General features: G+C 41.7%; 3 protein-coding genes across 3 annotated transcripts in view; all 3 read right to left on the minus strand.

The window, feature by feature from the left end:
* The window catches only part of arhgef12a (Rho guanine nucleotide exchange factor (GEF) 12a), a 54,185-nt gene extending 48,103 nt beyond the window's left edge, over positions 1-6,082 (minus strand). Inside the window, exon 1 of the mRNA XM_085370275.1 lies at positions 4,742-6,082. Within this exon, the coding sequence (XP_085226401.1) occupies positions 4,742-4,773 (32 nt within the window). The 5' untranslated portion in view covers positions 4,774-6,082. The remainder of the gene's footprint in view (positions 1-4,741) is intronic.
* Positions 6,083-8,526: 2,444 nt separating this feature from the next.
* Positions 8,527-9,889, minus strand: tlcd5a (TLC domain containing 5a). The gene is made up of 3 exons (XM_085371173.1): positions 9,831-9,889; positions 9,488-9,691; positions 8,527-9,059 (listed from the first exon to the last, which is right to left on the minus strand). The coding sequence occupies exons 2-3, from the start codon at positions 9,681-9,683 to the stop codon at positions 8,527-8,529; spliced, it is 729 nt and encodes a 242-aa protein (XP_085227299.1). The 5' UTR covers positions 9,684-9,691; positions 9,831-9,889.
* A 3,104-nt stretch (positions 9,890-12,993) lies between these two features.
* Positions 12,994-27,782, minus strand: oafa (OAF homolog a (Drosophila)). The gene is made up of 4 exons (XM_085370499.1): positions 27,046-27,782; positions 16,026-16,160; positions 15,760-15,940; positions 12,994-14,965 (listed from the first exon to the last, which is right to left on the minus strand). The coding sequence occupies exons 1-4, from the start codon at positions 27,274-27,276 to the stop codon at positions 14,691-14,693; spliced, it is 822 nt and encodes a 273-aa protein (XP_085226625.1). The 5' UTR covers positions 27,277-27,782; the 3' UTR covers positions 12,994-14,690.
* Positions 27,783-27,904: the final 122 nt, after the last annotated feature.

A 27,904-nucleotide genomic window follows, 5' to 3' on the forward strand; every position in this document is an offset into this window, starting at 1 on the left:
CATTTGCAGTATAGATAAAGTATAGCAATATAACCTGAAAGGTTGCTCATCAAGCAAAAAACTACTGCCCCCAAAAAAGACAGACTACAATGTGTGACTCCACACAAAGAACATACTTTCAACTGGTTTGATGAAACAAAAACTTTACTGTCTGACCATAATGACCATCATTATATTTAAAGCACTAAAGATGACGCTTGCAACGCCATCCCAACCACAAAGCATGGTGGCGATATATTGCTGCAAGAGGGGCTGGTGTACTTCTTAAAGTAACACAGCACAATCCAACCAGCATAGCAAAGCAACAAACAGAAAAGCCTAAAAGAGATAACTACTGCCAATGAGAAGAAAGCATGAGACACACTGGAGAGTTTACTACCCCGTCCAGAGCATGAAGAGAACATAATGCCAGCAGACAAGCCTCACTCACTTGCAACGAAAGATACGTGTCAAACTTGTGTCAATTGTATGCTCTCTAACACACACATTCATTTCAAACAGTGAAAAAGTGCGTGCATGGATGTGTACATTTGTACACATGAAACTACAGCACGGGAAATAAATATGTAATAATAATAATACTCATTTACTACATTCTTTGAAAGGAATCTAACCCTCAGATCATCATCTATTACTACAACCTAGGTGACCTCAAGAGAAAATGTTTACCAAGATTACATATCAGGAAAAACTGTTTAAATTTATTTGGCTTGACCGCCCTTACCTAGATGTTACAGGCTATACTAGCTTTTAATCCTGCAAGCTCAAACTACAGCCTGCAACCTGCTTCATTTCAAATGTTGATTGTCACTTGAACTGAAGTTTTTTTCCACCACAAAAGAACATTTCTAAGAGGCTGGACTTTGTCTTTTCATTTGCAGGTTACATGTTAGGGTGAAATGCACATTTCCTCTGTTGCCAAGTTGGAAACTTATGATCAGAGCTTTAAGTGACTGCTGGAAATTCATTTTAATGCACGGTTTAGAGCAGCTGACGCAGCTTCCTCAGTATCAGCGCTGACTAGATGGAGCAGAGGCATGGTGCATTATCGGGGAGGGATGCCAAATACTGGAGACGCATACAAGCAGACTGGGCTGTCAGAACTGCTCATGAAAACATTTATCATAAGGAAACAAACTTCACTGCAGTGACGCAAATATCAACTCCAGTGTCCTGTTATTAAAAATAGTGGTGATATAATTACTCAACTAGCCCACAGAAATATATCAATGTTGACATATAGTTAACCGTTCCCCCTTTAAAGACTTTAGCACGGCAAACTACCAGACATTCACTGATCATGACATCTCACATCTCTCGTTTTCAGCTGATGGCTATGTCACAATGTGAAAACTTTGGCCTTTATTAGGTTGTGACTGATACTGGCTTCACAACTGAGAGCATATTTATGTAAGAATCAGTGATATTGAATGATTATTGACAGGCTTGTCAGCTGAAAACTGATTACAGACATAGGTTAAAACTTTTGCTGTGAAATCACACTCCAATCAGCCTCCCTGAAAGTACCTGAAATACCTGGGTGATAAACACTGACTATTTTTTACTACTAGTAATGACACTGGATAGGGCTGCTCAATTAATCGAATTTTAATCACGATTACGATCTGGGCTTTCAACGATCATTAAAAATGACTGAGCCGATTATTAGCCCCTCCCTAATTTATCCGCGACACCTTAAAGGCCGGTCCGTGAAAATATTGTCGGGCATAAACCGGTCCGTGGCGCAAAAAAGGTTGGAGACCGCTGATTAAGAGGACCCGAGGGAAGCTCGGAAAGCTAAGCAGAAGTTATTTGGAGAGTGACTGCCGTTGGTTGAAAAGAGAGTTTAAAAAAAAAAAAACTTCAGTGGTGTTGCACACTATTTTATATTATTTTTTTAAAGTCATTGTTAACCCTTTAAAGCCGGTCAGAGCAGCACGCTCCGTTTTGCGTAACTATTTTTAAATCCCTGTAGAAGCTGAACCGTGTAAGCTAGCGCAATAATTTGTTTTGCATATGAAACCGGAGGAGTTGTACTTACATCTGATGCCATCAGCTTGTCCTCGGTCACGGTTTCGTTCCACATATAGCTTTGCAAAAATTGCATAAAAAGCGCTTGCAGGAACAAAAACATAATATTCCAGAAACACGCTTTGCCGTTCCTATCAGCTGTTCGTAACACTTCCCACAGTGAAATGATGCACATGCTGTTTTCTTTGCAAATTTGCATCATAGGATTGTTTTTTGTTTTTCCTGCAGTATATAAAAATTGCTGTATCTCCAAAATAAAACTATGAAGACACTCAAAATAAATTTCCTGTGGTGGGAAACTATTTTTTGCAACTTTATTGTATTTAAAGTTTTGAGGGATAAGCCTCTTAAATTTCTCCAAGTAGAAATATATGTAAACAAAACAAAAGCGATTTTCAATTTTTTTTGTAGTTTATTGCACTTTTTTGCAATTTATGTAATTACTATGCACTTAATGCATACATATTATTAAAATATGGGCTATAACAGTTGTATTGATGTATAGCAACTTGAAATGCTCCCACAAATGGCACTACAGCATGTAAAAAAAATAATATAAGCTCTGGTGGACTTGGTTCTATAGTAGGTCTTAAAGGGTTAAATAAATATCGTCAAATAATCGTGATCTCAATTTCAGTGAAAATAATCGTGATTATCATTTTTGCCATAATCGAGCAGCCCTAACACTGGAGGGGGTGTATTACGAAGCTTAACTCTTCAAGTCAAAGGTTTGTGTCATAAAAGTAGCTTCCTATTTACCTGGCTAAATTACTGTGGTAACTCATGGTGAAAAAGTCTGCTTATGACCAGGCCATCTTCTGAGTTTTGGTTTAAAGTCAAAGTGCCAGGGTTCCACTGATTGTTTCATTTACAGCATGTCTTAAGCACAATATAGATTATCTGCTAATAGGATTGTTATGCGCTGTTAAATTTCTGAATAAAGTGCAAACTGTGTGTCATATTGTCACTGAATATGCCCATGCATTAATTTGGTGATGGAGAAAATGTCTAAATATTGTTTTACTTGATTCTGATCTGCTGCCAAGTCTGATGATGAAATAAATAACTTGAATTAAACTGTTTTACTGTGCACTAAAAACCACCAAATTAACAGTTTTCTACTGTATTAATCTCGTTGCATTTTAGTATTATCTTTTTAATGTTCTGTTCTTTTTAGTTTTAATCACCATTTTATCATCATCAAATGATAACATCTCTGACTGAAGTAAGTGTCACTCATAGGGGTCATTTTGTGTAGAAAAAGGGTCTAATGCCTCACGAATCACTGCTTTTCCGAGCACAGAGCATGAAGTAAAAAGCTCTGCTTAAGAGATAAAGTTGAGAACCACTGTTGTGATACCTGTTATCTCCAGCTGGGGTTTTAGGTTTTGTCCAGCCAGCTAATGCAAAGAAAGCCTGGTTGTGTTGAACTTCATTTGCAGTATACCCCTCAGTACCACTTCCCGAGAGGGCCTCAGGGGTGTGGGAAAATCGTGGAGATCAGCAGAACACTATGACAAAGAGTGAACTGCACACTAAACTGACCCACCGGCTGGCAGCCCAACCCCAATAGATACTGAATGCATCCTCCCACCAATGCCAACAGAGCAAAAAAACAAACTGCACAACACCACACATGGCTGGAGCGAAGGCAAAAGCAGGGAAATACAGACACACATAAGGCAAGAGTGAGCAAGCAACAAACCAAAAACCTAATTGATCAGTGCAGTCACTACCAGCAACTGTTGTGGAAAACAATGTAAACAGACCATACATACAGAACAATAATTCCAAGTACAGGCCAGCAGCTGGTGCCAGCCACTGCTGCCATCAGTGCAGTGGGGGAGGGGGGTGTCATATTTATTAAAAAAAAAAAAAAAAAAAAAAACTAGGGCTGGGCTTTCACCTCCCTCTAGCTCTAGCCATGAGGGTATTTCATATCCCAACCTGGTGTAATAAGCTCCCCTTCTATTCTGACTCCTTCCTTCTCTCCTTGCAGGTATGTGACATTCAGGTGGGAAGGTTTGATGCAATACAACAGCTCCACTTTTTGTTTTACTGCCAGAGAACATCATTTCAGAACAAAAACCTCTTTATTGTCCAGGCACGAAAACCACTGTCATGATGCAATGCAGAAATCAGTGATGGACACACGTGTCCATACATTGGGGTAGTTTTGGACACATCCATCGCTGCATTCTTGAAGGCTGTGACACAATGTTTAGTCAGCTGGTCCAACTTTTAGTTTAAGGTGACAACTGCCTTAGATAAGATGATTACTCTCCGAGCTAGGGTTTTGTCTAAATCCAGAGATTGTTTTAATAGGTGTAGGAGAGGTTTAGCTTTAAAGGCTTAGGGGTAATAGTGATGTTGAAAGGTGTACAGGGATCACTGGATGACTGTTCCCTAGCACACAAACAGTAGAAGTCCTTCTCATCCAGTCCATAAGTAGTATTTTACAGTCTACAGAGAACTCCATTATCCATGCTGAGATCAGCAGTTTCCATCAAGATCTGATGTCCTTCATTAGTAACTGAATAACAGTTATTACCGAGCATCATCTACATAGGTCAGTGTTTTACCTAAACCGTGTAAAACACGTTTTCAGATCAACCGTATCAAGGGACTTTCACAAAAATGTTATGATTTTATTACTTTGAAGGTGAAAACAGTGCATTAACAGAATATAAAAGGTGGTTGTTTACTGTACCTGTCAGTGAAGCTGGGCTGTGTGTCACTCATTGGGCTTCCGGTTCTAGATTTGCAGCAAATTATATCCTATTAACATTTTCCAGAGTGTGATGAGGCGATTTCCTGGAGCGTCTTTCTCTGGCATTCGTCTGGAGTAGGCAGGGATTTTGAGAACGATGCTGGGAATCAGTTCACTGTGAGGTTGCTGCAAGGCACCTCCAAACACCAGATGAGCCTAAGCTACAACCAGGACTTCTTGTTAAAATTAAATGACAGCAAAAAATCTACAGTGCAGATCATAAAAATCAATCGGGGCCTTGGTCGAATTAGCAGTCCTACCCCGTAATAAACAATATTTTGGCAACAATAATAAATATACTGGTGCAGCTGACACAAGTTGTCGTGTATGTACGAACTCCTCGTGTGTCTCCTTTGCATTCACATCCCAGTTTTCCGCCGATATGATGTATGTAAACAATGCGTATCCCAACGTTCCTGACACCTTGGCCCTGCGATGTAGTTCGTCTGCCAACACCCAGCTCGGCCGAATGGCCTCGGTGTCTAAATGATCGGTGAAGATGCTGGAAATTCCTCCAGTCCCATTAGGTATTCCCTGCTCCAAGAAATGCCTGTCTGTGGCTGTGGGGACGACTCTCCCGTGACCAGGAGAATCGCTCAATGCCGAGTTTAAACGACCCGTGTTAGAAATTAGCAAAACAACTGCAGCTAACGTCAAACCGCTTTGATTAAAAAGAAACGAACTGAGTTAAATGGTCATTTAAAAAAAAGCACATAGGTTTCCCCCCCCAAAAAATCCTTTCTCACTGCAAACTGGCAGTCGTTGAATCTCACCAGCTACCAGCTAACAAAACAGATGAGCTCTTTCAGCAAAAAACTTTGCTTCGTGGGCTCTTGTTTCGAGTGCAAACTAAGCAAACTCCCGTTCACAACAATGAGCCGGCCAACGAGCGAAACATACATACACAAAAACCTCGTGTATTTTCACTGGCTTGCGATACGTCTTCGCGTTATGTCCTTCAAAAAGACTCCTTGAGGAAACAAAATGCAGCGGAGCCCGTTAGCACAGCACAGCGTCTCTTGACTCCATGTTCCAAAAGAAATCGTCAATTCTCGACAGAATTCCCGTGGATGGAAAGCAGGCTAGCTATGTGGCCGCCAGCTAACGGGAAAGAAAGTAACCACCGCTCCCGTGTAAACAACGACAAAAAAGCGTCGAGGGGCTTGAAACTTGTAGCGAACATTAAACGTTATTTTTTCCCAACGTACAACGCTGTTTGTTCGAGAGAATAACTTGAGGAAAGGTACCAAAAAAAATCCCACTTTCTGCCGCTAGCAACGCCCTAGCTAGCAGTTGGGAGAGACTAACCACTTCCTGCCGCCGGGGAGAATTTATTTCAGCATAATATCAGGGACCACTACTGAAAAACGAGTAACAACGACAGCAAGCACTACTACTACTACTGGTAACAGTAATACTAAACATGTATAATTTATTCGTGTATGATGCAACTATAGTAGGCTGTGAATATAACAAGCAGCGCCTCAATGGCGTGTGCAGCTGGCAGGGATATTAAATAATGGCCACTGGGCCAAAAAATTGTTATAATTTGATCATTTTTAAATGTATAGACACGAATATCTTCATGTTAGTCAGTCTCCTTCTCAATAGTGCTTCAAGTAACTGTGTGTGCCGTAAAAGTCAAATATGGATGCAAAAGGCACTCATGAAACTGACACAATAAATTATTCATGCATTTCATGCAAAATGTTGAACCTTCCAGTCCAAGAGTCATTTATACGACTCCAGTTTTTGTGCATGTGATATTACTGGAAGCAAAACCAACCATCAAATGAAAATGATAAAAAAAAAAACTTCATCTGTCCCATTAAGGTTGTGGTGAGTCATATTTATCAATGCAAAGTACATAATTTTATCTTTCTTAATAAACAAATTCCCGTCTGGCTTGTACTCTAACCTTTTTCTCACACAACTACCTTGCTTAAATACACAACTACTGCGCTACTGTGTGATTGCTGTGCTGACCATTGCAGTCACACATCACTGCATTTCTGGCACCCTACATTATACTGTAAATACGACAATAAATAAGGCACATTGTATATTACACACAGCATGACACACACCTATCTCCACTTTGCATTGGTAAAGACTGAAAACTGGTCCAAAACGACCGAATTTATGCTAAAATGAGAAAAACCAAAAAGTTACACATGGACTTAATGTAACTTAATGTAAGTTGCTGATGCTTTGTGTTTAAAATAAAAAGTGCTTTTCTTCCCTTTTCATTGCTATTTTAGAATTGCAGAAAGACCACATCTTTCCTCTCTCATCATTCATAAATAATTGATATGACACCATCATGTGGACAGCTTAGGTAACTTCACTCTCAGTCGACTAATTCATCTCGAGTTTCGCTAGGCTTGACTAGAACACAGTTGATGTTTCAGTTTAGTTGTAAATTTGCTGTTTAGTGAATGCAAACAACATGTCAAGTTTATTTTATTTCACTTTACACAGGGATTACAAAGGTGAACGATGAAACCCCGACCCAAAATGGCTCTTGTGACGCCGCCTCCTGTGTTGAATGAGTTTACAGTACATGAGAAAGGATAAAAACACATTAGGAAGGTACATTCAGATAACTAAGGCACACACTAGTTAGGTTTGTACTTTCTTGTATGTATTGGTGATGCACACAGAGACTTCTCTCAGTGCCAGTCAGGTGAACAGACATAGGAAACAAACAGATGGCATGTTTTTAACCTATTGCGACAAAAACATATTCTCACAATTAAGACAAGAATGCACATAAAAATCTGGGCTCAGTCATTATAGTCCCTTAATATAAAAACTTCCTGTCTTCATCCCAGTAGCACATTTTTTATTAAGGCAAACATTGTATAACATGTTTATTTCAAAATGGTTTATTTAAAAAAAAAGACCTTTTGAAAGACTTGCACAATGTACAGATAGCTCAGAATGAATTTAATCAAAGCTTGGACAATTTCTGACAAGATCTCTGTGAGACTGAAACATTCAACAAACAGCTTATTAAATTAAATTAGCTGGGAGCTATCAGTGCAGAGCACAGATCTTGTCTAAATGATTACTCACGCGCGACCACCCTCACACATCTGGTACAATAAAGTTGACAAGGGTTACCATTTCAGAAAACATGAGAATGTATTTATAGTTTACAATTTACACTAAAAAGAACACATTTAGAATTTAATAGACTCAATAAAACTGTAACATAGAGCTTTAAAGGAGGGATGCAAAATAAATAGAAATTTGATTAAACACATCAAACACACGTCAATCTTTCTGATATTACTTAATTTCCCTGAGTACCAATCCTAGTCTGTTGACATCACTAAAAGTGTTTCACAAGGACTACAACATTACATGTAAACTTTTTCTTTTCTAGTAGGGAACTTCCTTTTGGAGCCACACTGCCACACATGACTAGGTCACAGTTAACGGCAACTTTTCTTCCCACAGGTTTTCTTTGTGTGTTTATACAACATGCTTTGGTTTTCAGTGATATAAACTGTGTCAGTGCTGTTTGCACCTTTTATGCATGTTCAGCTCCAAAATCCACAAACCTTACAAAAAGAAGCCTTAGCATTTTTTTAATTTAAAAATCCCTTTTTCTAAAATCACACTTCAACATGGAGAAAGTTGCTTTCCATGTACTTTCCATCAAGTGTCCAAAGCGAAGAGCAGAGAAATGACATAAATGGATTCCCTTCTGATGCCGATCACTCCTTCTTCCCTTCATGACCATTAGCTGCTAAAAGCTCTTGGCGGTCTCTCTGGTGTTTGTGCCAGCTTTTGCTCTTCCGGATGGCAAATCGAACAATGTCTACCATAAAGACCCAGGAAAGGGCGTACATGGCCACTCCGCCACACTTGATAAAGAATCTCGGCCTGGGGGAGATCAGCTCACAGTACAGCATTGTGCCTCCCACGAAGATTCGCATCACCACAAACAGCAGCACAAACAGGACGTCCACAACGTCCCCCAGCAGAGTCCCGTAACGTCCAGTCTGCTTGAGGAACCAGCGCGCCTGCAAGAGAGGGTTGGTGATTTCACTGCCAAAGAGCACCGCGCACGACTCGATGCCAGACTCCCCCAACCAAAGGGTCAACAGGATTCCCAGGATGCTCATGGTGTGGTGGGCCAGCATAACTGGTCCCTCTGTACGGAAGTACACACACCAGGCCATGTCAAAAATAAAATAGCCCAGACTCAGGACCATGGCACTTATCTGCAGAGGGGTGTTCTTTGTACCTGGCATCCACAGACAAAAAAAGACCGGCTTTAGTTAGCTTCTTATAGAAACAGATAAAACAAGTTATTACTGTGAAATGAGCACATAGTTGTTTATATTGGCGTGTAACAAAAACAGCTCTTGAGAACTTTTTGTCTTTGTGTCTAAAGATTTTTCAGCACCTTACAAAAAGTTTCCACTGGTAGTTAGAGCTCAACTGTGCTAACTAGTTTAGATGCCTCATGTCTGCATCAATTTTCAAAGAAAAAGCAGCAGATGTTACAGTGAAAACTAATAGATGAACCTAAACAGTAATGTCACATTAATGCATAAGAGGATATAATATTAAGTCTGTGAGCTGCTTAAAATCTATGCTGTGTCTCTGCATCCTTGCTGTCTTTTTAGGTTTTAATGTGCACACAAAATCTTGACAAGCTGCATCCCCTACCTGGATAAGTAAAAGGCCAAGGTCCATCTACATAGCCTATGTACGCTGTGATGCAGACTGCCAGGATCCCGTGCACCAGCGTGACGAGTCGACAGTTCCATTCGTAGCTCCTGGATCCGTTAACGTTACACAGGACAAAGTAGAAAGACACCCAGCAGGATAGGCACAGGAGAGCACAAACGACAAGCACAGCCATCTTCCCCTCTGAAGGTAAGTCAAACAAAGAAAAGCAGCAAATTACAGCTAAACAAACTTCTCAGCAGTCATCAAGCCAACTCTGACTCACATTACATGGCGAGAGAAAAATGCAAGGAGGAACTTCTTGCTCTGTAATATCACTTACAGTAGAAAAAGAAAGAATCACCGTCCAGAGATTTGAACTGTGCACTCTTTGTGAGGGAGCAACAATTAGCCTTTGCTTGAACTATAATAGTACTATAGTAGGCCGGCTGAGGGTCTGGTGGGGTGAGGGGGACGTCTCTTCTTCTGCTGTGACGTTTGTACTAGGAGGTGAGACCATGCAGACAGATGAGCCCACCCTCAGTGAACTGGAACAAGATGTACACTTGATTCTTAAAGATTGAAGCTAGTTTCAAAACTGGCAGAGAGGTTACTGGGTGCTGGGTCTCAGACAGTTCCCGAGAGGGACAAAGGCTCTTTCTCCCTTATTATTTGACATCTGCACTAATAAGCAAACAAAAAATGTCCCGTTGCTATCTTCGTTGTTATGCTTGTGATGTCCACATGCCAGCCAAATAAACTAAAAGATATTCAGTTACTACAACACACATATAAGAGCAATAAATTACTATATTTAAGAGGCGGGACACTGAACCGTTTCAGATTTTCTGCTTGAAAATGAATATGTTAATAAATTAATTCATCTGTTTATGGACTCCGCTGCAAATCATTTTACAGATTCACTTGTACTATGGATAAAAAGGATGCACCTAAGGATGATATGAAGACTAGGCTTGAATTTATAGTCTTAGAAAACCTGCATGTTCATCTGAAAACGCACAATAAAGTAGTGAGAAAAAAATCACGAGCAAACAAAGGAAACATCTGAGATCTGAATATGCAATGACAAAATTATGTAATGACATAAAATAAAACTAGTAAGTCTTGAACGATTCCACATTTCTCTATATTTATCTTCCAAGAAGCCAGACTTTCTGGTTTTGAGTGATCGTTCTCCATGCTTTATAAAGGGTTTTGAAAGTTTTTCAGTCCAGTCCTTTGACCTGACCATTTTCTTGGGAATGTTTTTTTTTTAATTCAAGGATAAAAAGGGACCTAACTCCAGGAATAAACAAGTATTATGCCTACATAATAGAAAATCCATTTTAAATTGTGCCTTGTGCACTCTGTTAGTAGCAGACAGTCACAAAACTGTTCTCTTTTTTGAATCTATAAAAAAAAATGCCACAGATAATACACTTTAACGTGCATAAAATAGTATTTTTGCACCAATACAGTTATTCCAAAAACAACTAGAGGATGGAAAGATGGCATATCTTAGTACAGCATGCAGTGTGTCATTAAAAGATCTGAGGAACCTGGACAAGAGGAGAACAAAAGCAGAAGTGGCAGGCCGAAAAAAAAAAACTATCTGTAATACATGAACAATATTTGAAAGTCGTGTCCTTAAGAAATAAGAAAAAAATCCAGCAAGGATGTGACACAAGTCCTAAGAGATGCGTCTGGCCCAGACAATTCATCAGTTGATCCATCTACTTTTCACTGGAGACTCATCAGAAATGGTCTCAGTGGAAGGGTGGCTGTCAAGAAGCCATTCTTAATCAACAGATAACAATGTAAAAATTGTAAATTGTAAAAATTGATGGAATTATAAACACAGAGAAGTACACTCAGATTTTAATCCTCCATGCAGCCCAATGTGGAAAGCATCTGATTTGCAGCTGCTTTGTTTTTCAGCATGACAATGATCCCAAACACTGCCAATGCAGTAAAGACATACCTGGATAGAAAAAACACATATTGGAACACTATCATTCATGGATTGGCCTCCCCAGAGCCCGGACCTCAACATTACTGAAGCAGTGTGAGATCATCTTGACAGAGAACAAAACAAAAGTCATCCAACATCCAAAAAAGACTACTTAAACTTTTAAAAAAATGAAAAGAAAGCTTACCTAAGAGAGTTCAGGCAAAGCTAAGGAATAACGATTGTTGCCAAATATTGACTTTCAGGCGCTTTAGAATTGTACAAAGTCTGTTTTTGCCTTATTACACTGCATTCCCATGAATGTTTGCACATGTTTCAATATATGCTCATTTTACTAGCAAAATATAAAGAAGTGAGTGGTGACTCAAGACTTCTGTAGAGTACACACAAGAAAACACCAGGTAACTGAACAACTACCTTTATGTTTATTATTTGTTTTTCTTCATTACAGCATGCCCTGCTGCAGGCTTTCCTAGGATAAGGGTGAGACACCTGAGCTATGTTTACTCTTATAATGGATGCAGATTTGAGCTGTTTTAAGGTAAAAACTAATAGCGTAATAATTGTGTTCCCACGCAAACCAATGAAAGGACGGGAACTGGCAACCCGAGCCCACGAACAAATGAAGAAATTTCTTCATTTGCTCGTGGGCCAGTTTATTGATGGTGACAGCAAAAGCAGCTGTTGCTAACAATGTGAAAGGGCAGCAGCAGAGCAGGGCCATAGCTCATCCCTTAGCCGAGGGGATGCTATCATAACAGGCTAACTCTGCACTGGTACTATTAGATGGATCAGGGAGCAAGCTAACCGCTAGCAAGCTAACAAAGCCTTGTTTTATGGGGTTATAAATGCGGTGAAATATAATTACCTTGACGGTTCACATGTGGCTGTCTCTCTGTTTACATCCTGGCTGTTTTGCGTCCTCTGAAGCAAATATATGCTCGTAGAAGACCGAGGCAGGTTTGTTTGGATACACACTTTGCTGTCCTTTAACTGAACGGCACCGGGTAGCAGCAACAGCAGCCTCCTTCAGCATCCTTTGTATCCCATTACAAGTAGCTGCATTTGCATGCTCTGCTCCTATTAACTTGCTAGCACTACAAAGTGTATTGCATCCTGCTTATATTATCTCGTGCAATACCATAATTAGAGATTAAAGTAGATTTATGCAATATTTTGTAGGAAAAGCATGCTTTCATCCTTGATGTAGCGATGGCAGGCTCTTTTTCTTTCGGAACAGGGGCGACACCGTGTGGGAAATGGTGGAAATTACAACCTTGATCGAAAGACTGGCATAACACACCCGAGTGCAAAACAGGACAATTTATTGGAGCACCCAGAAGCAGATGACTATGCAAAGAATCTAAACTGTATATCTCTTAATTCCCATACACAGATTCCTTTGCCCCCCCCCCCCCCCCCAAACACACACACACACACACACACACACACACACACACCTCCTTATACCCCATATAAGGCTTAATAAAATTACTCCAATATACCACAAATAACTTCCAAGCTGTCCATGCAGTGCAAAGAAGGACTTTATTAAAACAATTTATGTAAAACAGCTCTTAAAAATTGTACTTAACCAAATTGCTTCATTTTTTTCCGTTACGGCAGCTTTTTTAATTACAACATATTAAAAACTCTTTCATAGAAAAAAAATATGTTTAACAATGTAATCTACAATTACATAGCAAAAACATCAGTAAAATGTTAAGGCACTTGATCACCAGAGAAGGCCACAAATAGGTGTGTTTCACTCATTTGGTTCTTCAGTTAGCAGGACATACCAGCACACTAAAAACTCTTTTTTCCTCTTTTTTCTCCCTTTTTTTTTTTTTGCGTTATGGCAGTAAAAAGGCTGAAGTTATTGAGGAAAAGCAGTCTTTTCTTTAACCTAGTACTATAAACAACAGACAGACAAGTTAAATTTGGTCCCACAAATTTAAGAAGTGCTCCTTGAATTACACGTAAATTATCGGGGGCAGATATGAGATGTATAAATTATAGCAGGCAAAGCCGGAAACCAAGAACCAGAATTAAAATGCTGGTTAACCAGAAGATGGCAGTGTGGATCATTAAAGCGCCTGTTGCTTGAATGGATCCTCACATTGGGGAGGAAAAACAAAACAAAAAAAAACACCACCATACCGAAGAGCTTGTGTCCAGAAACTGAAACTTTAAACGGCTCCTTTCACAGCATTTCTTTGACTTTGGTTTGACACTTTTTAAACAGACTGAGAGGGGTGCGAGTTGTGGGCAGGAGGTGTCCCCATGGGTAATGACAGGGCAACTCGGGATAAATCTTCACTATTAAATAGGATAATATGCCTGTTTTTCTACACCGTCTATACAAGAATGAAAACAGGCAGTATATAAGCAAAACAGGATATGGATGAGAAACAACAGCCAAGAGGTTAACCTGAAATATGTTCGAATACTTTGTGTTACTGAGGCTCTGTGGTTTAAGATGAACTTCAGAAACTAACTTAAACTTAATGCCTACAGGGAAGCAAACAGATGAGGTTATTATATTAAAAAGATTTTTTTTTAATGATAGTCCTCCATAATTTCACTTTGCAACCAAAATAAATAAAGATAGCATTGGAGAGGTTTTGTTTTTTCTTTGTAAGCATGCTTGCATGGTAAAAAACAGCATTTAGCTGGTAATAAACTGTTTTCACAGAACTTTATAAGACAGATAATTCCAACATTCAAATTTTCCTTCACCAGGATGGAAGAATTTGTTTGTCTACCTCCTTTTGACTGAGAGTGGAACAGTGTTGTTCCTCTGCCGGTGTATGACTGTCCATCTTTTGTGCATACCATAGCTTGTTTGAGAGGTTTTGTTTAATTTGCCCCACTCACTTTCCCCAAAAAGGCACAAAAGTGACAGCTTCTTGGCAAAAAAAAAAAAAAAAAAAATTATATATCTCTCGTTAAGACTGACAGCAAGAGGTCATTTTTCCCCAGAAACATTAGTGAAAAATTAGTGACTTTGCTGCATCTCCCTTAAAAGCTTTTGGTCTCATCTGGAACCTGAATTTATTTCTACTTCAACGTGAATGTCTGGATGTCGGCCCTCCCCACCTGACACAGCTTCACTTCACATGATATAAACCAAGGTCCAGTGTTGCTGTGGTTAGCATGGGTGGAGAAGCATTGGCTGGGCTGGCAAAAAAGAAAAAGAAGTCTTCTCGTTTCTTAAACATCCACAACAAAACTCTAGGTCTCCTCGTCCCAGAGGCAGAGCTGTTTTTGGGGAACATAGTACGTGAAATGGTATCCTTTGCTGCAGCTCTTGATGCCACACTTGTAGGTGGAGCCCTTGCCTGTTGCGTCCCGGCTGCGGCAGTACTTCAGCAGACACGGGTACCACTCCAGCCGCAGGGTGTACGTGCAGAGACATGGCTGCCACAAGTCTTTAGTAGCATGACAGGCCTGAAAGCTGGGTAGCTCTGTTGCTTGGGGCAGAACCTCAAATATGGAGCCGTCCACTCCTGTAAAACAAACAGATATTGAAGCATGTGGCAGTTAAAAACAAAAAGCAAGCAGTCGCGCGTCTGCGCCGATCGCTCCCTTTTCTGATTCCGCTCAATTAAATGCGGCTGTGATCTAGAGAGCGCAAACAAAGTGGCATAAAACAGGCGAGATGCTGCAGTGAAAGGGCAGCTTTGTTATGCTAAGGAGACGCTACGATAGGTCCCTGTGCAGATAACGGCGCAGAGCGCTCGGTGAACCGTGACCATCAACATTGTTTTCTTAATAACAAAGCTGTCAGCTGACAATAGTGCTGTCGTATGAATTCTCCTCAGCTCGAATAATTTGGATTTCGCTGCTATAAAGAATCTGCATCTCGCTGCAAACTGCTTTTTTGAAAACAAATGGTTAAATAATGGGCTGAACCTCTCCGATAAACAAAATTAATCTGCATGCACACACATGCCGTTTCACCCTATTTCATAGTGTGCAAGAAGGCAGTTTGGAGAGCAAAGAGCGAAAGAGGAGAGGAACCTAGATAACATGCACAGTCACACAGTCTTATCATTGAAACCCCACAAGATAATACTTGAAGTCATATCACTAGAATTAAGTGGAAAGAGGTGTCTTGAAGAGAGAAACAGGGAAGATAGTGTTGAGGAGATTAGGAGAATCAGTTCAGAGACGTATGCAGAATTAGAGAGACAATCAGGAGAGGAGAAAGAAAAGGGGGGGGGGGGGGGGGGGGGGTACAAAAACACCAGCAGAGTTTATGTGAGGTTCAATAATAAACAAAAATCAGATGGCCGCTGACCTTTTTCCAGCCAGTATTTCACATCTGCCTCACTGGTGTAGATGGCCTCGCGAGCCTCGCTACACATGTTGTGGATGTGGGCGCTGAGGTGCCAGGCCCGACTTAGATTGACCGCTGCGCTCATAGTCAGCTGCTCCAGGCCTCTCCGCTCCTCTGCCAAACGAATGGCCTGGGGATTTTTCTGGGAAAGACGTAATATCCTCAGATTCTCCACAGTATATAATCAGCTGAAAAATCTCCATAGCACAATCTCCACCGTGTCATACCTGCCTGAGACGGGCCATGGACTCGCTGGGGATGATCTCATTGCGGTTGAGGCGGGACACGAAGCACAGGGCTTGGTACTGGTTCTGCCCTCGTTCCAGCTCGCCCAGGATCAGCGCTCGGAATATTTTCACATCCTGAAAAAGCCAAAGGGATGAGAAATGAAAACGCTGAACAGATGACTCCCGGAAAGTATCAGGAATAGTAGTCGAGGCAAGGTTATGATAAGTTGTTGTTTATATGAGGAGAATCATCCAAATTAGAACACATACTGTTTCCATTACGGTACTTAAAGCAGTTCAATGATGTCCAAACAGCTGTCTACTCAAAGAAACAAAGGGTTTATATTCACCTCACCCATAAAGGCTCACATGACAGCTTGTTGATACTTTTTGTCTGCAGACCTGTGCAATGAGGCTCCTATAATACTGTAGTATTCTGCTGTGTCAAATTAAACCTTTCCAGCCTGTTTCTTGTCAGACCTACTAGAATTTCTCACATGCCAGAAATGTCAGACTCAATTTAGCATGCTGTTTAAAGTAGAACTGTACTACTAGCAAAATGTCAATAGTGAGAATTTTCACTCACACACTCACACACACACTCACACACACACTCACACACACGTTGGCAAATGTGCGAGCGATCTGGCACCAAACCAAAAGGCCATAAAGAGTTTGGTGAGGGGCAAGGCAAAGCATGATGGGAAGCTTCGAGAGTTTGGAGAGCAGAGCAGTAGACCTGTCCTCCTATTCATTAGAACCCCACTCCAAACCCCCTCCTCCTTGGCTTCAGCTCCAACACAGACACACAGTCCTAAATACCCCTCCTCCGCTTTTCACACACCCGTCTGAAGCAAACAGGCAGCTGAGGAGTAACAGTTTGAAGGCTTTCACTCCCTGAGCAGGAGGAACTCTGGAATAGATAAACAGCTCCGAGATAACCCCACTGAGTTCTTCCACTTCCTGTATGGAGAAGAGTACACCCTGGCAAGAAGGCAATGCATTCTGCCTCACAAGTGTTTACGCTCTGCAGTCCTTTACAGACTGCTTGGATCTTCACTCCAACAGCCACTTTTGTCTGTGAAAAGAGACACTGGCAAGGGTACAATAGCAGCACGGGTATTACACAAGGCAATCCTGTTTGACCCCTGGAAAGAAAATTACTAAGCAAATATTGATTATATAGCTTTATGAGCTGTTCACATGGTACTCAGAGGAACACAGAAATGAGCCAGTGGAAATTATATGCCTCAGCTTTTTCCTGCAGACACAAAACAATAAGATAATGTCAAAGAGCGGAGGAAGAGATATCACAGCGAAAAGAGTGAGTACAATGCCTACAGCGAGAAGGACAAGAGGGCCATTTGCCCCAGAGTGCAGGAGTAAGCAGAGGCCATGACTTCAAGACCTCCCATGCTGCAGACACATAGTGCTACGCTGGGACACCGGGTGGGGAGAAGAGAGGGAGGGAGGGACAGAAAGAAGAGGAAGGTATTCGTGTCAGCCACATGGATTTGCCCCAGGGCTCTCTGGGTAATTACAGAGCAGCATGGCAGTTCCACTAGCTCTGCTTCTCTGGAAGCGACTCAACAGCAAAGCGAAGACACTGATCCCCTCCTGTTGTGTCATTATGTCTCGTGATTAATGATTGTCTAATTTCTACTCTGCGTCTAGGCCAAAAGGGCAAAGGTAGTTTAACAGTGCTTACTGTGGCAACGATTTTTATTGATGCAATTTTGTATCAAAATGACATCATCTGCACACCATGGAAAGTCTTACGGGCACAGTTTGACAGTCATGGTGTTGAAAAATTGGGAGCACAGATTGGGAGCTGTGGCAAGTCGACAGGGTGAAATATTACAGGGGGTACTAAGGGTAACATCCATTCCCATTGTTATGTCTCATTATGGCAAAGTAAACAAACAATAATGATGAAATACCAAAAGGTATGTGTTTTACTGCCTAGTTTTATTGTTTTGGCTAAGTTTTTGGACTTACATTACCTAATTAGGAAGCAAACAGGCAGCGATCAGGTTCCAGAAAATAATTTCCCCAGAAGCAGCTTCTGGCTACACGTAGCTAGAATTAGCATCGGATCAGTTTTGACCTAAGACATGTCAAGCTGTGCAGAGCAAATGAGAAGGTTAGGATGGCAGGAAAATCCCCTTAATTATAGAAAAAAAACAAAAAAAACAAAACATACAAACCCCCCCCAAAAAACAACCCTCCTCCTGGAGATTAAATGCTTCACTTCTGAAGAGCTCCTGAAATGATTTGAAGCCATGCCAAGGACAGAGCAAAGCTGCACAACAAACATAAAGCACGCTCATGATGTATTACTGGGGTAGCGCAGACTATTCTAGGATGTGGCAGCATTATGCTTCAGGTAAACTCCAAAAAAAATGGCTGCACCAGATGTGAGAGCAGAGTTTGTGTGCACCACACCCACCATTCAAACTACAGAAAATTACTCTAGTTCTGGCATTTTGCCAGTAGACTACCTGGCTGGTGGTACTTAAGAGTTTACAGTAGTCTATAGATTTCCATTTATCCGTGTTACACAATTTGAGTTAAAATATAGAAATTAAAACCCTGAAGATCAGAAGTTGAATATAAAACCATACCTGCAAATATTAACCAAAGAGATACTTTCACCTGCATACCTGCTTTAGAACTTTTTCATTGCACAAAGAACCGCTCCAGCTGGTCTGTGGATTCAAACCGGACACTTTCTTGCTATGACCTGGACGATGCTAACCATTGCCCCTCATAAATATATATTTGTCTTAGCATTTTAGTGTTTAGAGGATATAACTTGTCCATAAGTGTATAACGGCTGGCCCTCCCTCAACCTAGTTCTACTGGAGGTTTCTTCCTGTTAGAAGAGTTTTTCCTCCCCACTGTCACCAAAGTGCTTGCTAATTGGGAGCCATCTGATTGTTGGGGTTTTCTGCTTTATTCTACATATTTGTAGCAACTTTACCTTACAATTTAAAGCGCCTCGAGGTGACTGTTGTTGTGATTTGCTGCTATATGAAAAACTGAACTGCACTGAATTGAACTTTTACAGTTTCTGGATGGTGATATTTCTTTTATCTTTATCTTCTGACAGGCCAAGATGTTTTGTAGTCTTCATATTCAGCTGGCAGCATTGGTATATTTTGTGCGCAGTCATGTAGTGAGAGTAGTTAAAATTTAATTACGACCTTTGAATGACAACACCAAACCAGTGCTGAGGACATGTCAGCTCAGGTCACGCTCGAGTAAAATTTCACTGACATTCTGACAGCAAACAGAGTAAAATTGTTATATCATCTTTGCTGCCCGCCAGAAAAAACCACCACCGTTTGGGATGTGTGCAGATGCACTCCAAAGCGTGATAAAGAAAACACAATAAAGGAGTGAAACATGAAGTGATTAAAGTAAGGTTTACACCTGTTGTTATGATGACAGGCAATATCACTAGGAGAGAGTGCGCACTCGTCTTACTGATCAAACAACAGCTATCTCTTTTTACAATCTCCCAAGCGGGAAGGTGTTTTTAAAGTCGCCGAATTATGCAAACAGAGGACTGACAGAAGATCAAACAAATATGAGACGGGGAGGAAAGGTGCTTCTGTGGTCACAGTATGGGGTAATCCCTTCCTGTTGTAACAAAACCTGCTTCATTCGTGTGATGGATTATAGAGAAAGATTTCGTCAGTTCCTGATAAAATACACCACACTGCCAAAAAGTAGACACAATAATTGCCTGGGATGCATATGGCAAGAAAAACAGTAATGCTGGAATCGAGTAGACTTGCTAGAGCTTGAAAGCACCCCTTAATTTCAAAATACTCCCTAAAGAGGAGGTGCCCACATTTGGAAAATGAGTCACCCCCCTTAAAGAGTGTTTACACCTAGAAAAAAAAAAATTAGAGTAATAACTTGCTGACCAACATTACAGAAAATAACCACCTTCGGACATTACGAATTAAAAAGGCAACCTTATTCCCATCTTTAAAAAGACTGGCGATACCATAATCAAAGGGCAGCGTATCCTTGAGTTTTTTTTACTCTAGCAGAGCAGCGTAAATGTCAGGGTGGCTATAAATAATCCACACAAGTGCAAATTCCTTAACATTGCTCGCTAACACATAGGACTTAGTCCATTTGCAGACAAACTACCACTGGCCAACAGCCAAACAAGTCTGTATTCATGCAACATGACTGGTGGGTCAAACGAAGACCTGTTAATCAGGAGAGAGGGTAGGGGCTCGTTTCATTGGTGGTTACCTTTGGTGGGTCAGATTATTTAAGAGGTGCACAAAAGCCCATTCAGACACTCAAAGGGTGCCATTTACAGTGAACATTCTCAGACACTGTAACCCAGCAAGACAAACTCCGTCTCCTTGCAGAGTATATACCTGGTTTACAGGCTGTTAAAATAGGAGCCCAGCAATGAAAAGCAGTCCAAACGCTCATGGGAACATTGCACCTGCACTTGCAAGAGATATATGTATCTCAGTTTGAGTGCCATTCTGGCTGAACCGATTCACACTCGATGCAAGGATGGATATTCACGCACAAGTGCACCCACACACACGCACACAAACAGTACAGCAGTATGTGTTCCCTGTGCAGGGGGTTCTTCCTGTTTTCAAATCCCCCCTAAGACCCTGTCTGTTGATAAGGCTGATGGCTGGCTGTGGAGGACTGCTGGTAAGCCACGCTATGATGAGTCATTTGGGATCAGTGTGGGTCTGTGTGGATATTTGCCTGACATAGGACCAAAAAGTTTATGTAATACTTTAAAAAAATGAACAAATAAGATTAAAGTCAAGCTTGTATACTATCAAAAGTAAAAAATAAAAAAAAAGGGCAATGTAATCTTTACATAAAATTCAGCACCGTGCAGCCTTCCAGTTTATTCGCTTGTCTCGAGTGATGAAACCTTGTGTTTACTTTTAAAATCCCGAACCTACGTAAATGGCTCCGACTGCCTTTTGAAAACACGTATGGATTTTAAATGTTTGGTGACGGGACAGGGTATTTGCTTTAGTGTGTGAGGGAAGCCATTCAAAGCAGCAGCAAAAAAAAAAAAAGCACAGGTTTTTGGCAGGGATTAAAGATCATTTTTGGGAGACAGAGGGAAAGACGCACACAGACAAAAGGAACGGGAGAAAAGCCACTGAGCTAAGACATGCTTTGAGCTGAAGTTAATTACAGACGCCCCAAAGGCAGGAATGTGGAGCCACATTTAGGTCTGGTCACACCTGGCTGTCCAAAGAGCTAACCAATTAGTAAACACTGGCAATGAGTGGACAATCAAAACACTGGAAGCCATGAAAAGAAAGGTTTTCCTGTTGGCTATTCTCCTGACAAGAATGCAAAAGGAGCTTACCTTTCCCAGTGCATGAGGGGTTAATGTTTAGGTGTTACACATGAGCACAAAAATACAACCGAAATTCTTTTTAAAAAGACTAACTCTGCACAGCCCACAACATCATTTTATTCATTCATGCAGAATCTGGATACAATTAAGTAGACACACAAACAGTTTATGGGGGACTCTGCATCCAGGAAATGAGAAAGAGGCAAGCAGTGAGTGCTAACAGGGAAGGAAATGAGGCAGATAGATGAGGCATAAACAATAGAGATGGCCACAGTCCCATTCAGCCTCCAACTGTTGTTGCACATCTTTCATATCCGGTTTCAGGAACCACAAAAATAATGGTATTATTCAAACTATACATATTGATAATAGGTTTTATGTAACAACATATCCTTTATGAGCCTTTTTCTTAAAAAACAGAATCTGTTTTATGACAGGAAAGGTGACACGACAGATTGTTGACAAGGAAAAGGGTGTTGTAATGCCTTCCCAGGTGTGGACCCCTATGACTTAACTGCCTGAACTATCACTGACCTAAAAATAAAATAAATAAGTCCGAAGTTTGCGAAGTGGCGCTACCCAAACGGACACAGCCATGAATTTGACAAAAAGAATATTTCAGGAGACAGAAAGATCTGGCACGCTTCAATTCTTTGTCAGTGTCATTGCCAATCTTCTTCATCTTAAACCATCTGTAGTTAGACAAAAATTACAACTATGTACACTGCAAGCCACAACTGCCGTCTTCATGTCCGTCAAAGGCTGCTACCACAGCACTGTGCGGTCCCTGTCCTGATCAGTAAGAATTTTTTTTAAAAAGCTAGATGATAGTCATCTCTCTGCTCTGGTCTCTCCCTGGAAGCAGAGACTGTGAAAATGGGAAGCTCTTTATCAGCAGTATTAAATGTGAACATCTGGCCTTCTGGCGAGAGGAGGAGGGGAAAAGGATAAAGACACCAACAGGCGCAAAGGGGCCACCAGAGGCCAAAGGGGGATCATGAGGAGACCCGAATGGCAACAACAAGACCACAGAAGAAGCTTGTTTTGGTGTTTTGTTTTTGATTTTTAGGGGGGGGGGAAAAAAGCAGGGAAAATTATGGCCATGGGTAAACAAACAAACAAAAAGTTCACTTTTAAATACTTCAAAGTTAGCTGAACTCTTCCTCCAGCACAGAGTAACCTTACAAGATCTTAATGTACTAAAACGAAAAGTAAGCGTTCAAGAATGCCACCTCAAAGATTTAAGACAAGAAAGCAGAACTAGGCAGTAACTTCTCTGAACAGAGTCATTTTCCCACGCAAAAAACATACAAAAGGAAAGCAGAGTAGGAGGCGAGGTCTTCAAAGTTCATCCCTTGAGTAAACAATTTGCCACATGGATTTCTGTGACTCACAGATTGCTCACAGTCACCGTTTGGAGTGTGAAAACCTGTGTGCCTTATAACGTACTGAACGTACCTGAAGCAACAACAACACTTCCTGGAACAGGTGACACTCACCCATAAAAAGGACTACAAGTTTGTACAAGTGACAAAGAGGGATGGTGTTTCAAGGTTGAGTAAGAGGCAAGGTGTGGCAGCCAAAAGTAAAGAAAAAAAAAAGGTTGCTACGGTACTGTACTAATGTGAAGTACCTGTAACATGGGAAAAAAACACAACAGCCAGTTGTGACTCTTGGCAAACCTCTGCGTTTTACACTAACAAGAAAAAGAACAAAGTGGACTGTCATCGGCCTCCCACGCAGGAAAAAAAAGAAAAGAAAAAGAGTTTGTCTGACAGATAATGCAGTTAAACAATTCTAATGGCGCATACAGCATACGAAGGCTCGAAGAGAACTCTGAATGAGCACCTGCCTAACTGGGTCACACTCTGCAACCCAATGGGAGGGCACACAGAAAAGCTAACCAACCTAACTCCCCACCCTCAACTTTCCTTCTGTGTCTGACACAGCACATGAGGGTGTGTGGAAAAAAAAAAAACTCCAATCCATTCTTACGGCAAGCTTATTTCTGGGCGTGTGCATAAAGCCTCTGTGCTTTGAAGACCATCACAATGAGCTGAGCTGACGGTAACGCAGGCCTCCGCAGTGAAAGCCGATCCAGTTTGCAAGGTTCAGGGAGAAAAAAAAGAAAACTGACACCGACGTGCTCATCAGTGCCATCATTCACAAGATCCTGACCCAGTTAACGGGATGGTGTAAGTTGCAGATGATCATCCCCATCGAAAAACTCTGAACCTCAAATATAGTTGGTGATTTTTTTGGATCAGCAGTTTCTTTGTTCTCCCACACCCCTATTTTCAAAATTGTTCCAATAACTGAGGTTTTGGTAAGAACAGCAAACTCCTAAAGCTTTGTCACCCAAAGTAGTAAAAACGCTAGCGTGAGCGGAAGCCTTTCAAATTTCCTTCTAACTGATGGTATCAGCTGTTTATTCCTACTATCTCAAACTATGCAGTTCTAGTTTTAAAGTGCAGAAAGAAAAAAAAAGATCCTCTGAGCTTTAACGACCATATTAGGTGGCTAAAGGGGTGACAGGAGACTGTCTGCATTTTGTTTCAGATGCTTTTAAATCACTTTTGACTTTTCTTGCTGGTTAGGATTAGGCATTAAAAAAAACAAACCCATAGTTAAGAGAACAAGAGGGATTGCGGTTGGGTTTAAACATGCCACCTGACATTGCACTTAAAGGGCAAAGGAATCCTTTACAAGCATTCACATGCAGTCACATGCAGTCACTTAAGAGTGACAAACTTGCTACATTATTTAAAGCACACCTTAGATGTATCAAAGGACACCTAGTTATTTGACATCATGGAAATGACAGCAATGCACTTGCTACTGGCCGCCTAACATTAAATTGTAACTGCAGTGCGCCCCACGGTGTACTTCTAATAAGAGTCCCAAGCCCTGATAAGCGTGGAGGTTTGCGTCAAGAAGGAATCGAATCAAACATCTAGGAATAAAAGAAGACCTAAAAAGTCTATAAATCGAAATAGGCCCCGAAATTTAAAACCCTGAAATCGTATTCAGATAATAAAAAGGCTTTACAGTTGCAGGCCAAGGTGCCTGTAACTATAGATGTACGATGACGTGCACCACTGCATCCCAGATCCCCGTGAAGTCATTCACATTCCTGCATTGATGGACAGAAAAGACAAGACACACAAACACCAAATCTGGAAAGACCCAAAACAAGCCCTGAAAGATGAGGGTCATTTCCCTCGCATTGACCTTAAGACAACGGTTTATGTTAAGCTCAGGGTACTAGCCTGTGTTGAACCATAAATTGCAGAATTTAATGGGGTGGAAAGGGGGGGGATACCAAATTGGCAGCTACCTTCTCTATTCAGAGCGACATCTGTGCTGAGATTTGTCTCACAGTGGGGGAAAAAAAAAAAAAAAAAAAAATCTGCAGATCGACGTGAAACATTTCATCAGGATATTTCTGAGCTGCAGACAGATTGCTGCAATTTTACATAATTTAGAGTCGATTCAGCTGTAAATACTTCATGGAGACCCCAGACGGGAATGAAAAGCTCCTTTACTGCACGCTGAAAAAAGAAAAAAGAAAAGAAAAGAAAAAAAAGAGTGTAACCTTCAAATGCAATTACAGAATAAGTGGCAGATAATCAACTCCATCCAACCCCATAACGCCTGTGCTTCATAAAAAAAGCAAACCGCACTATCATAAATCTGTTGCTTTGAAGTGAACAGACAGCGGTGTCCACATGTTGAGATTCAGTCAACATGACACAGAGGTGTCATGAGCAAGCTAAAACCACCTTTTCATCTTTTCCATATGCTTACAGACCATCAGAGAACCTTCCTGAAATCGCTGCACAGCTCATACACTGTGATTCATTGCTTGGATAAGGTTGACTAAACTTCCCTCTCACATTCAGCAGACCACTTCACCAGTGTCTAATGGCTATAACATCTACCATCACATTTTGCCACGTATTCACAAAGCAGCAAATAGTAATGAGGCTGCTGTCCCGTGACTACATTTCAGTTCTTTTTTTAAATCTCAGTGAACGAGACTTGCTCTTCAAAATGTGACATTATCTATCGAGCCATCCATATTTTTTGTGTCTCATCATTAGAACTCAGTGTTTAACATCCCTCTTAAAACACTCCGCTTCCCACAGGCGCTCGTCTGAACTATATATTCATGGCAGCTGGAAGTGACAGCTCATCCAACTTTCCATAAATCTTGGGAGATACTGCACAAGACTTGAATGAAAACCACATGCAGAAGAAACAAGGCGGGGGCAGGAGACAAGGGGGGGGGGGGTGAGACAGAAAGAGGGGAGAGGTAGGGGGGAGCAGCAAGAGGCTGACCTACAACTGTACAGATAAATCAGGCAGCGGAAAAGTAAAGCGATCTAAGAGGTTCAAATAAACCAAACCATATGTGCAGATGTGATGTGCGCTGGAGTGTGTGCATGCGTGACGGGGTACAGCAACCCTGCACGGTCAGGAAAAGGGCTCCCTGCTCTCAGATCACTGTACGTCTCTTTCTGTGGGTGTCACCAGCGATTGAGGGGTGACGGCCTCTTCTCTTTCAACTCTAAATTAGCTGTTTTGGTTAGTGAACCAGACGTGCAGATCAAAAAGGTCAGACATGCCCACTTAATCCTGGTAAATCTCCCCCTTCACATCTCGCCAGCCTGTCAGCTTCTGTGTGACAGCAACCATCACAGACACATGCCTTTGCTCTGTGCACCCCCCCCCCCACCCCCCACCACACACGCCCCTCTTATGCAAAGCAGTTGTTTTTTTATTTTGCAAGACTGACAATTTCACGAGTCTCCGGATAGCCATTGACAAAAGCAAAACAGTGTCATCTTTCCAAAATGTTACAACTGGTTGGCGTTGGACACTTGAGCTGTTTGTCTATATTTTAGAAGAATGCTAAATATGGCCACTTATGATCAGCTCTGAACGGGACCCTTGAGCTGCAGGGGTTTCGAAGGCCATTAGGGTCTTGGGGGCGTCACATCTAAGGAGCAGCAGCTGTCTTGACCTCGGTGAAACTCAGCTGTGATGGAAAGGGATGAATGAAACTTTATACTTCAGCTTAAATATGGGCTACAGTAACTGCTCAGATTTTTCCCCTTTATTTAAAAAAAAAAGGCTTTAGGTGTGATTTTGTTTAAGATTCAGATCTGTGACCCTGAATTAAAATTTAACAAAGTAGCTTGAACCAAGAAGCCATTGTTGCGGATTTCAACACCTAAGGGATACACAGATTTGGGGAGAATTGGGGGTTCTGATTATGTGAACGGTGCAGATCCTTGATCAGATTTTTGGGGGGTTGTAGGGGTGGATGGGTGTATTATACCAAAGTAAGGGGGTGGAGGGGCACAGCAGTAGTGCCTTTTAGTTAGATTTGGACTGACTTTAAGGATTAGTGACAAGACACAATTTCTTATTTTTAAGTGGGGACTTCCTATAGTGACTTCCAGGACCACCGAGGGAGTGTTATGAGTCTGCAGGTATAAAATGGGAAGCATGAAATTAAGTTCTTTGTTAATTAGTTCTGATTCTGGAGGGGAAATTGCAGTTATTCAATAACCTAAAATTCAAATGAGCCAGGGGGAAGTATCCGCCTCATGTTCAGCGGTAAGCAGGACAACCTCTTACCCGTTTGAAGTCCACCACAAAAGTGATGAGCGTCCCATCTCCCTGCTTGAACTCGAGTGATATCGAGTCTTTCTCGCTGTCCGCCTCCAAAACCTCCTCGGTCACCAGTCCGTCAGAGAGCCGGACTCGGACCCGCAGCTCCGCAGCGAGTCCCACAGCCACGAGCAGCACAAGGGCGCAGAAACGAGTCAGTATCCGACCTGGAGCCGCGGAGATGCAACTCGCAAACATCCCCGAAGACGCAAAACCGTACCCGAGAGAGCAAAAAATCGAGGCGAAATCCAGAGGTCTCCGCTCATATCCCAGCTGTGTTCTTCTCTTGTGCCGTGTTGTCTCGTCAAGTCTTTTCCCTCATGATCAAAGTTTGGTGGGTCACTCTTTCATGCGGTCCCCCCGCCGTGCGTCAGTACTTTCCACAATTACGGGCACATTCATAGGAATCAGGCGACAAACACACGTCCTCACTGCAATCTCTCCCTTTCACTTCTGGGACCAGTTCCCTTCCATTGAAAGTGTGTCGCTCCGGTGTTGTTGATAAGATCATGCGCACTTCAGCTCCCTCCCGCACCACAGTCAAGAGTCCGATGATTGCACGCTGCTTCTCACTCTGCTTTGTGTTGATGTTCACGTCTTCTCTCTCTCTCTCTCTCTCTTTTCTTACCTCCTTCTGACTCTCACTCAGTCCCGTCACTTCCTATCCGTCGGTATCCCGCTGCTCGCCTGGCCTCCAAACTTTCTGCGGCGTGTGAGTGAAATAGCGCACTGATGGTAGTAAACTCTTAAAGCCATACCACCCTCAGAAAAGTCTGCCCATCCCCCTAAAGCCCTCATGTGATCCTCCTGCACTCCACAGCAAATG

The sequence above is a fragment of the Diplotaxodon limnothrissa genome, linkage group LG14 (assembly GCF_057381915.1).
Source record: "Diplotaxodon limnothrissa isolate DT_005_m linkage group LG14, D_limnothrissa_male_GT1.1, whole genome shotgun sequence".
Lineage (NCBI taxonomy): Eukaryota > Metazoa > Chordata > Actinopteri > Cichliformes > Cichlidae > Diplotaxodon > Diplotaxodon limnothrissa.

Bases quoted from the DNA above. Each gene is read 5' to 3' on its own strand.
- tlcd5a (XM_085371173.1), bottom strand. From the start codon at position 9,683: ATGGCTGTGCTTGTCGTTTGTGCTCTCCTGTGCCTATCCTGCTGGGTG. The intron at 9,060-9,487 runs GTAGGGGATGCA...TGTGGATGCCAG, and splicing joins TTGGCCTTTTACTTATCCAG to GTACAAAGAACACCCCTCTG.
- oafa (XM_085370499.1), bottom strand. From the start codon at position 27,276: ATGTTTGCGAGTTGCATCTCCGCGGCTCCAGGTCGGATACTGACTCGT. The intron at 16,161-27,045 runs GTAAGAGGTTGT...TGGCTTTTTCAG, and splicing joins TTGTGGTGGACTTCAAACGG to GATGTGAAAATATTCCGAGC. The intron at 15,941-16,025 runs GTATGACACGGT...CGTCTTTCCCAG, and splicing joins CCATGGCCCGTCTCAGGCAG to AAAAATCCCCAGGCCATTCG.